General features: G+C 41.1%; 1 protein-coding gene across 1 annotated transcript; it reads right to left on the reverse strand.

Annotated features, from left to right (window-relative positions):
* Positions 1-1,676: 1,676 nt before the first annotated feature.
* LOC114546146 (Fc receptor-like protein 5) lies at positions 1,677-3,181 on the reverse strand (the record flags this gene model as incomplete). Its single annotated transcript, XM_028564814.1, has 4 exons — positions 3,151-3,181; positions 2,868-2,903; positions 1,980-2,243; positions 1,677-1,900 (listed from the first exon to the last, which is right to left on the reverse strand). Coding segments are annotated over exons 1-4 (555 nt in total), but the record flags the coding sequence as incomplete, so codon positions are not given.
* Between the last annotated feature and the right edge of the window lie 8,354 nt (positions 3,182-11,535).

Raw genomic sequence — 11,535 nt, forward strand, 5'->3', positions numbered from 1 at the left:
GTAAATAGTTTCAGGCAAAGACTTTATGAGGCTGGCAAAATGGCTAATCAAAAATCTCAGAAAAAAATTAAAAGACTGTTTGCAAAGTGGAGCGTCAGGAATGTAGCGCAGGAGATCAAGTTTGGGTTCTGTTGCCACTTGTTGATCCATGTAAGGTTATCGTTTCTGAACAAAATGATGTGATAGATGTCCCAAGTAAAAGGAAGAAAAATAATCACATTGGAACAAAACAGAGAGAAAATATGCTAATGTTTTTATTTTATCTGAAGAGATTACAAACTTGACATTTAAACAAACATGAACGAAAACTCACAAAAATATCTAAACAACGATACAAAAAATACTGAGCTTAACATCCTACACAAATAAGTCAAACTAGAACATGTCGAGTTCCACAGGGAAGCGTTGTGAGTCCTCTACTGTTTTCTAAACTATCAGCATTTGAAACATTTGAGCTTTATTTCAGATCAGTTCAGAAGTGATGCTCTGTGGTGACATCATCATCCAATCCCTCCTCAGCCTGAGTGGGCGTCACCACGGAGATGGGCAGGTCATTTCCTAGAGTTAGAGCTGGTTAAAAAGAAAATATAGAAAATTCAATCAGCTGAAAGAAGAAAAAAAACGCTCTGGGTTGTTTGCGTTTCTTTAAACCAATTATAATCGTGGGGAATACACTACATACAGATGTTTTTTTCCCTGGGTTTGGCTCTTTGCAACCTGGGCCTGAGTCGGCAAATTGGACAGCTGCACAGCTTACCGACCTAACTAGCTAACGGCAGCTAACTACTGTTAACGATTACTGTAGCAACAAGTAATGTTAGCCTAAAGCTAACATTATCTGTACAAACCTCATTAAATACCCTTGTTAGTGCATTCACTGTCATCAAACTTGTCTTAAAACTTTTATGACATATTTGTGACAAGTCCAAATGGTTCCACTTTACTTAAGGTCAAGGAAAAATATTCATGACAAAATTATACTGGTCTCATGACCCCCAATGTAAACCAACCACCTAATGACAGTTTAATGTAATGTTAACACATTAAGCTAAATCATTTCTTAAAGTTTGATAATTAGGCCTGCCATGACAGACTTATGACTTCAAGCTTAATGGGAAGTTGTCAAAACAAAGACATTGACAGCTTATGTTGTCTTTGTTAATGTCAAGTGGTCATAAAACCAACATCTCATACAATGCCAAGATGGCATTAGAAGTGCCAGAAATGATCAAATGACAACAGTCATGCACATTCAAAAAGACTCCATGTTGGTCAGTCTTATGCACACTCCTTCAAATAAACTTACTGAGATGCGATATGGAAATATGTGATGTGATGGAATAGTTCTGCTCTGAGACAAGTGTTAATCGGTAATGGTATTTTGAGATGTTTGATTGATTGTAAGGTCAGTAAATTATACTGTTACCTGTGGCCCTGTCTCGATATAAAGACAACATGATGAAAGTAGAGATGCAGTACGGAAAGCACACCACCAGGTGGCAGACCAGTCTGATCACAAGATGGAGGAGGTCTGAGGCTGGGGGCGGAGCTGCAGAGGTTGGTGGGTCTGTGGTCATAGGTTTTGCAGTATTGAGAATCAGCTGTCAGATGAATATCTGGATGAATGAACTCCTGAAATCAAAGGTAACCTCCTCACCTGTGACAGAGACCCAGCTGGGTGGAGACTCTCCAACACTGCTGATGAGACACTTGTAGAGGCCTTCATCAGACCTGGAAACATGGTGGATGGTCATGTGACCTGCAGGCTCAGTCCTGATGAAGGAGCCATCTTTATAGAAACCAGCTGGGAGGTTGGAGGACCTCTTTGTTTTACAGGTCAGAGTGAGGTCTTCTCCCTCCATCACAGGGAGGACAGGACTCTGCAGGATCACTGGTCCACCTCAACACAGAGACAAACTACAGCATGTCATCCATTCACACACAGCTTCATCAACACTGACTCCACAGTCTGATCTTACCAGTGACAGTGATGGTGATGCTGTTACTGGTTGCTCCCTCTCTGGACTCACACCAGTAAACTCCACTGTCCCCTGGGATCATGAAGCTGATGGTACAGAAAGAACCAGCAGGTCTTCCCCAGCCATCTCCACACTGAGTCCTGGTTTCTCTGGTTGTGTTACTCCTCAGAGTCCATCCAGCAGAGCTGTCGTCCTCCTCACAGCTCAGAGAGACAGATTCATCTTTAAACAGCTGAGAGCTGCTGGGACTCGCAGTCAGAGAGACTGGAGGGGGGGAGGGAAGAGGAAGTAGTAGTTAAAAAACTAGTTGATTATTACTGCTACTGTGACCATCACTGCTTTCGACAAAGCGGGCCTCTGATGCTTCACATTGATTCTCTAGGACACTTAAGGAATCAGCTCATGTCTTTACTCTTGCAATAATTGATCTAAGCTGGGAAACCTTCCTTCATGTTTGCTCCCAGGATGCTCCAATATCTTAACCTCATTGTGTGTGATGTTTTTCATCTTTACCTTTCTTGTATTCTACTTTTGACCACAACAAGTATATCTACATTGAAACCACTCAGAGTTTCAAAGGGATGTGGTTAACTATATCTGGTATTCTGGGGAGTTTCAAAGTGTGAACAAGCCGGCAGATGTAGATGTAGGTGTGATGTACCATTGCATGTGCAGGTTTGATGAATACCAAACTTTTTGTTCGTACAAACACTTTTCACACGCACACTGTCTGAAAAATTGTTTTACACATGCTTTGATAAATGAGGCCTCGGGCTTCTCAGTCATGAACAATAAAGAGATCTGTACTTTGAATACACACAATAACCCTCAACACATTTTAAAAGTACTCTGAACAGGACTTTCTATCTAGAGAAGAAGTGTACTGACCTTGGTCTGTTGGGCAGCTCAGCAGTGAGATCAGAACTGAAGAGATAAGACATTCAGGTTAGTTGGAGTTTGGTTCGGTTCAAAGTTTAAAAAAAATCAAATAACACTATGAAACATTTACACAAACTTTCATTCTTCAATTGTAATAATTTGAGCATTCCAGAAGCGATGTTCTAAGCCAAACATTGCTGTATAACCTAGACTTTAGATTTCTCTGTTTTTTGCATTTCATTTAGTATTTTTTTAAGCTTTGTTATTATAAATGCACAAAGAGTTTACTTACAAAGCAGCCGCAGCAGAGATGGCTCCTCCATCCTGGCATTTGGCCAAATGATGTCTACACTTTGTTCACTTCATAGTCGCATCAAGTAAACCCCCCTCCTCCTTCCTATGTGACCCACAGTGTGGTTGATGAGAAGCCGCCTCGGCCAAAGTTGGATACTTTGCACATACAGTTGCACATGCATGCATACTCTCATGCATTCATGCATTCATACACATCCTGCATAATGTGAGTATGAGTGTTTTTGTGCAGAAGTATATATTAAAACTGAAGAACATATGTATGTGCAAGTAAATTTAAATCTTGGCCTCGGCAGCTTCTTATAATCTTGAAACAAACGAGCCATCTCTTTGTAGGTGCAGCTTCCTCCCAACTACCCAAGGTATGGGGGGTGAAGTGAACTCAGCAACACCTTGCCTCTGTTTAACCACTGAAATGTGGTCCGAAATAGACTATACCCTATACACGGCAGAAAAAGTCTGCAACATTGTTTTAGCCTGTGGGGTTCTGCACAACATCTCGCAGGAAAACACGGTGCCATAAATGTAGTGATGGAGCCAGATGACCCGATGCCGAACAAGTGTGAGTGAGATGCTCATTGTAAAACTCTCCTTGGATGAAAGCATCATATCAGTTGAGTCAGCCAGCCAGCAGGTGGCAGCACAGCTCCTTCACTTTCTTTACACATGCTCAGTTCAGCTCACAGTTCACTCTGTTGGCTCACTCTTTCATTTAGGCAGTCTTGTATAAAGTACTTGAAATCCATACTTGAGTAAAAGTATATAATAACTTTGGTAGAAGTTAAAATTTCCTTTAATTTAGTTTTCCTGATATTTACTGTACTTCAGTATCAAAAGTAATTTTCTGATTTTAAGTTTACTGAAGTATTAGATGTAAAAGTACTTCTTTTTTTTATTATGGCCAACGTGTGTAACGTTATCTTCATCACCACTGTCAGCGGGGTGGTCATCGTCTGTTACCATGGCGTGTGCATTAAGTAGGAATCCATAGAGGAGGTGGGGGAAAGGAGGATGGCATCAATCATGGGCAACACCCCCCCCCCACCACATAAGACAGTGAGTTCCCTGAGCAGCTCCTCAGTGCTACCACAGGTCCTTCATTCCAGCAGCAGTCAGACTCTTTAATACAACATCATAATGTAGCACTGCTAGCTGTCTCTGCAATATGAGCCATCACTGGACAATATTCTGCACTATACATATTTAATCATTTATTATTCTGTGTTCCCTGCAACTGTGCAATATGAAATTTCTATTCATCCGCACCTTACTCATCTGTATATCTGTGTTTATATACTGTCTGTTATTACAAGGGTTTTTATTGTTTTTTATTACTATTATTATTATAACTAATTGTATTGTTATACTTATTCTTATACTTTATGTAAATGTGTTCTCCTATGTCTACCTATTGTGTATATGTGTTATTCTGATGTGTGATTTTTTTTTCTTTTGAGCTGCTGTAGCACAGGAATTTACCCAGTGTGGGATTAATAAAGTCTTATCTTATCTTATCTTATCTTATCTAGGAGCAATGATTCGCCAAACCTGCTTGCAGTTCGTCTGCAACTAAACACAATGAAGGAAGAGGAGTTTAGTTCTAACATGTTATTTTATCTGAATACAAAACATGTAATTTAACTAAAACACACACATTCAGATACACCTACATCCTTGATAATAAAGTCACCACTGTTGAGCTGATTATGAATGTGTTCAGTCTAGGGCTGTGAGTTTAACGCTTTATTAACGGCATTAACGCAAACCCATTTTAACGCCAAAGAGTAGCAGGCTAACGTTACGTTTTGAGTGGATGGCGAGCGTGATGCCAGCGAAATGGATGCCAGTAAGATTCTGAATGGAAAGTTTACTTTTGAAAAGTTGCCGAATGGTTCTATTGACAAGACCAAAGTGATCTGTGGGTTTTGTGTTTGTGAACTGAGCTATTGTCGCATCTGAAATACCACTTGATGGCCAAGTACACAGCTGATGTGAATTCTCCGCTCCCTCGCCAAAGCCAGGCGACAATGGATGACTTCAGACAGAAGCACATGGATACCACAACTAAGAACAAACTTACTGCAGCCATAGCTAAATGGGTGGCTACTGCATGTAGGCCTGTTAATGTTGTGGAGGACGAGGGTCTAGCTGATATCATTCGCATCGCATCCAACGACCGGACCTACGAATTGCCTTCGAGAGCCACCATTACAAGCCACGTACAGAAATTGTACAAAAACGGAGAAGGCTAAGGTACAGCAGGCGTTGGAGAATACAAAAGTAGTCGCGCTCACTGGTGATTACCGGACATCCGTCAGTAATCACAACCACCTCGGGGTCACAGCCCATTACTTTGATCCACAGTGGAAACTTCTAAAGACAGAAGAGAGGCACTTTGCTGACGCTGTTGCAGAGCACTTTATGCAAGTAGCTAGAGAGTGGGACATCGAACACAAAGTTGTCTCACTGACCACGGATAGTGCACGCAACATGATTGCAGCGGCCAGTCAGCTCCCCTTTGAGCACATGGCGTGCATCGCACACACAGTGTGCACCGAGGCGTCACCTGTTTCTCTAACCAACAGCCCATTTGACAGCGCAGTGGCAAAATGCAGAAAGGTTGCGGGAACATTTTAAGCACAGCCCGGCAAACCAAGCGGAGCTCGAGCAGCAACGAGTCGCACATCATCAGAAGAAAGAGTCACTCGCACAGGAAGGGTCAACCAGATGGAATAGTACCCTGGAAATGATCACGCGTGTTCAGCGGAATGCTGAACCACTGAAAGATGCACTGGCCCTGCACACAACCAACATCGCCATGCCAACAGTTACCGAGCTGAAGAAACTGAAGAAGCTCGAGGCTGTGCTGGAGCAGGTAGGCTATGCATGTGTCAAAGATTAGAGTGTGTGTGTGAGTGTGGTGAGTGAGTGAGTGAGTGAGAGAACTCTGTGTGAATTACAGTAGGCCTAACTAGTTCCCCACAAAAGTGATTCCCCATATTATTGCAGGTATGTGTCTGAACTTCTGGGAGGAGAGAAGTTTGTGTTTTGCTCAGCGGTGCTGCCAGCCTTATGTCATCTGTCCCGAGTGATGGAGGTCACTGAGGACGACCCAGCTTACATGATCAAGTTGAAGGGAACCTTCGCAGCAGACATGGAGGGTCGCAAGGAGAAGACCAACATCACATGGCTGAGAGTTGCAACAGCACTTGACCCAAGGTCAGATTGCCATCCTTCATTCTTACACTCATCCTCATTCTCAGCATTGTGTTTCTCTCAGTGGGTTTGTTTTGTTAGGTTGTTTGCTTCTTTACTTTGTATTTTCATTTAGCACTGTAGAGATAGGGGTATTGTCGCAATTTTGTTATACCTGCACCTGTACTTCTATTTAAGTTGCATTTCATTTCAAGGTTTAAGGACCTCAAGTGTCTGAGCAAACCTGACAGGGCTGAGGTGTGGAATACGATCCGCGCCTTGCTCAAGGAGATGGAGAGGCCTGCACAGCCGGATAACCAAGTCACGCCTGAGCCTCCTGCGAAGAAACCAACTCTCATGCTTGCAAACGAGTCTTCGTCTGATGAAGAGGAGGACAGCATTAACCAATGTCTGGAGCGCTACAAGTCAGAGCCTCTTACTGGCATGGATGACTGTACCCAGGAATGGTGGTCCACAAATGAAGGGGCACGCGGTGAAATGGCCCGCCTTGCACGCAAGTATTTAGCAACACCGGCCACATCAGTACCTTCTGAAAGGTTGTTTTCACCGTCTGGGCATGTTGTACAAAAGAAGCGAGCTTTCCCTGTTGTCAGAAAATGTCAACAGGCTTGTCTGTTTGAGTAACTGGCTCAAAGCAAAGAAGCAGTAGACTTACCTTTTATTGCTAACCGTTACTGTTCATTCTTTGAGATAAAAGGGTGGGTTGATGAGCCTCTGGTGAATAAAGATCAGTAGCCTCACTGCTATGTTCAAAGCAAACTTGAGAAAAAGAGGGTATTAAGCCATGGTTCAACTGCAATATAGGCTGAGACCTAGTTACCTTACATGTGCACTTTGTAATTTGATTTTGTATCGCCCTGTTTAGATCCCTTAGAAAGGGCTGTTGAAGGGGCTATTTGTGTGACAAAGTATATTTTTCACCCTTTTATTGATGGACAGTGTTACATTATGTGAGAGATTATTTCCTCCAAGTGTGAATGTCAGTTTTGAACACTACATTATATGCCAATTTTGTTTTCAATAAAAAAAAAAAAACATTTGCAAAAAGCAAGCCAATCCACTTTTCCATGTCTTTTCCAGCATTAAAATAAAAAAAAAATAATGAGACAAAAAGAAATCAAGGGACATTTAGAATAGATTAAAATGTGTGATTAATTGCGAGTTAACTATGACATTAATCGCGATTAAATATTTTAATCGCTTGACAGCACTAGTTCAGTCCAAATGATAAACAGAGAGAGAGAGAAGAGGAGACTAAAGTCACCCGCATCAGAACTGCATTCTTTTAATCTGAAGGAGAGGACAAATGACTAGATAAAACACAACCCCAGATAAGTGGACGAAGATGGAAGGACGGATAGATAAAATAGGCAGCAGAGTGAGTCACTGAGTATGAATTATTTTAAATCCGTGCGGACTTTTCTCATGAACTATATGTTTGAAAAGGCAATGCATGCGGTATGCACCACATTAGTCAATATCCACAACGTTCCACTCCCGGGATTGCTCCGGTGCCGCAGGAAATTCAGCAAGATGCATGTCTTTTCACAGATGTCCTTCCCCTTGTTCTTTTTTGTGTTGGTGATCAAAACTCCGGTGGATTTATGAGGACTATGCATGGTTAACTGCTCCTCAGATCTCTGCCGGGGTAAATCCAGACAGCTAGCTAGACTATCTGTCCAATCTGAGTTTTGTGTTGCACGACTAAAACTACGTACACGTTTCACCAAAACAAGTTCCTTCCCAAGTCTATTTTGCAGAGGCACGGTGGCTCTACTTGGTGCTTAGCAACGCCTGATGATTGTGATTGTTTTTTAAATGAATGCCATTAAACCAAAACACGTTTTTCTCCCATTCAACACATCTACTAACTCCTACTGATACAACCGAGCTGTGATGGAGCTCTGTAGCCGATGTCACGTGATCACCCGGCAGTCTCCTAGTTTTCGTATATCATACGTTTTAGTGTGCATAACTTTTCATACAATATCACCTTAATGGTTTTTGACCTTATATTTTGCTGGGGGAAAATAACAAATGAATATACTCTGTTACAGTCATGTTTATAGTATGCATGGAATTTATCAGTTAATTAAATAATAAAGTAAAAGGGGAATGAGCATTGTGAATTATTTATTTTCTTCCCCTACTGTTAAGAGGATATTGTTTAACACTGGTTAACACTTGGATGGATTTGGACTGGAAACCAGGTTGACCAGGTTGTTTGCCTCTCTGTTTTTCATTGTACTTGCATAATAAAAACAATTCTAAAAAAAAAAGAAATCTATCAGTTAATTTTATCTGTAGTTTCTAGATTTTAGAGTCCAATTTCTTCAGTGTCTCTATTTTCGATGTCCATATATTCGAGGGCGCAAAGCATATAATATGTAAAGAAGGAAACTGGTTCTCTATAAAAAATAAATAAAAAAAAACCGTGAGAAAAAGCATGGCAGATAATAACAAACTGACTGAATGCTAGTCTAAAAATATACATTTATGAACTACTGCTCTTAACTGAAACCATTCAATGAGTCACTTGTCATAGCAAAAAAGAACAGTTGTACATTTTGCATTAAAAGCGAGCAGTGGAAGTTAATATGACTTAGGAAATTGCCATGAGAGAGAGACAGGGAGAAACAGAGTGAAAGAGATATTTATACATCATATTCTAGCGTTGTAGAAAACCGATCTTCATGGTAAATGTCCTGAGTAACATTATCTTCTGCTTACTTTTGAGGTAAAGAATAAAATGGTTAATTTGCGCAAATGATTAGTAGCCTAATCCTTGAATGGTATGATTATGATGGTTTCAGTTCAGAGCGGTGGTCAATATATGTATATGTACCTGTTTCTTTTTTTTTAAATAATGTGTTTCACGTTATCATACTTCCACAAGAAGCTGCTGCTCACTTTGTATTCATACATACAGAGGGTTTGTACAGAAATACATAAGCTAGTCGTCTAGCTGGCCTGATCATACCCAAGTGTATTGTAGTGTGTGATGTATATTCTTCATGTTATGCCCGTCGGTGTCTGATGTAAGGACTATTTGTTTGTATCATATGTCTGATGTCTTGTGATAAAGTGCCTTGCGATTGTGCCGCAAAACCAACTGCCCCTCGGGGACAATGTAGTTATCTAACCTAACCTACCATACTATTGCAAATATAATAAAACAAGTGTCCTTTTTACAAGCCGCCACAAGATGGTGCACTAGTGTAATGCGAGGAACCTGGTGTTTACAAGTGTTTTCAAGCTCTTTGTATTTCAGTCGTCAGTGTATATAATATATAAATACTGTATAAATACTTTTTTGTTACATTTGTATCAAGTTGTGTTACTTTTATATATTCACTTTTTTTGCACTTTTCTTACTATGAACACAGCTAAAGCAAATATCCAACCTCATGTTGAAGTTTTGAATGTGTTGAGCAGGATCAGAGACTGGAGGAAGGAAGTGATCCTGAGAGACTGAGATCTGAATCTGATGGAGGGTCTCTGGTCTCAGCTGAAGAGACCTTTGTCCAACATGTTGAGTATTTCAGGAACACACTAAAACTTGTTTTTTAATGCTTCTTGCCAGCGATATTACCCAACTGTGGCCAGAGAGTCTGTGGAGGGTCAACAAGATCTTTGTTACAAAGTGGACCCGGCCTGTTGCAGCGATTGGCTACAGGAAGGAGGAAGTCTGTTCTTGGAGCCGTTCTGCCTTTCAACGCAATCATTACGAATGACCAGAGGGTTTCGCTCTGATCGTAAGAAGCATAAGACACATCTTAACGGTTTGTTTGGCACTCCAAACTTATGAGCCTCAGGTAACTGCTGAAGGTGAGAAACACAACACACAGTCCAACTGACTCACCTGGACAGTGTCCAAGTCCTCTGTGTCTTTGTGTTTCTAACCTCCAGTCTCCCCTTATCATTTTGGTCTTCAAGGCCTTAGTTAAAAACAGAGAGAGAGCTCCCCGACTTCTTCTCCTCTGCAGCCAATCAATTCAAACAGGACTTTGTACGAAGTTGTAGGAAGTTGTTACGAAATCTTGGAAGTGCACGGCTCGGTGCTTGGACCCTCTGCGCACAGCGCCGACCGCACTGAACGCAAGAAGCAACAGCCTGCACGAAACACGTCTTAACAGTTAGCTTAGCTCTCCAAACTAGCCTGAACTCACTTCTCTAATCCTAACAGCTCCAAATATTGAGCTCTTCTTCTTCGGGGTGAAAACGTTACTGTGGAGGTAAGGTCAAAAGTTCAATGTGTGCTGCGGTGCTGTACCCTTTGGCCGAATACGATCACCTGTGTTTTTTAGCTTAAAAATAATCGGTTCGTTTTAAGAATGTATTTATTCATTTTTCAAATATAAATTATACTATTTACACATATAACACTTTTTTTATTTATTTATGAATCAACCACAGTCATTTCTTGGGGGTGCTAAGGGGCTAGCCCCTCCCTGGCTCCGCCTATGCTTCCATGCTCTAGATGCAAAGAAACACGCACATCATTGTGGTTTAACTGAACGAATCCTGAGTATTCATTTCCTGGTCTACCATTCAACGAACACAAAATGAAAGGGGAAAACTTGAGAAGTGACCGTTGGAGTCAAAAAGTCTCTGGCCATTTGTGCTGCAGTAGAATCGGTCACATCTTTTCCTACAATACACAACATAAGATAGATTATACTTTGAATTGCAAATTATTTTTCTTTTTCCATTGTTGGAGTGTCACTTGTAAACATCAGGTTCCTCCCATTATATCAGGGCGCCATCTTGTTGCGGCTTGTGAATAAGACACATTTTACATTGGCAGTGTTTCAGTTATGCATTTAGGTTACAAGTTCATGAAAGGACACCTGTACTGTCTTGGCTTTACTACTTTATTGTCCTCAGTTACACTTATACTGTAGCTGTGAGTAACTGTTTGTGTGAATGCAGATATTAAAGGTTGTTTCAGAGGAAAGTCTAGTATTAGTTGTGAATGATAATGTTTAAACATTTAAACAGTGGGCATGGATTACTGAACAGGCCTACCGGGCCTTCACCTGCAAAATGTCCCTCAACAAGGCGCCAACCAACCAAGATATAAAAGAGAAGTGCTAATAAACAGTATATTCACACAGCTTTCACTAATGTTGATGCTTGGATTAGCCAT

The sequence above is a fragment of the Perca flavescens genome, chromosome 19 (genome assembly GCF_004354835.1).
Source record: "Perca flavescens isolate YP-PL-M2 chromosome 19, PFLA_1.0, whole genome shotgun sequence".
Taxonomy (NCBI): domain Eukaryota; kingdom Metazoa; phylum Chordata; class Actinopteri; order Perciformes; family Percidae; genus Perca; species Perca flavescens.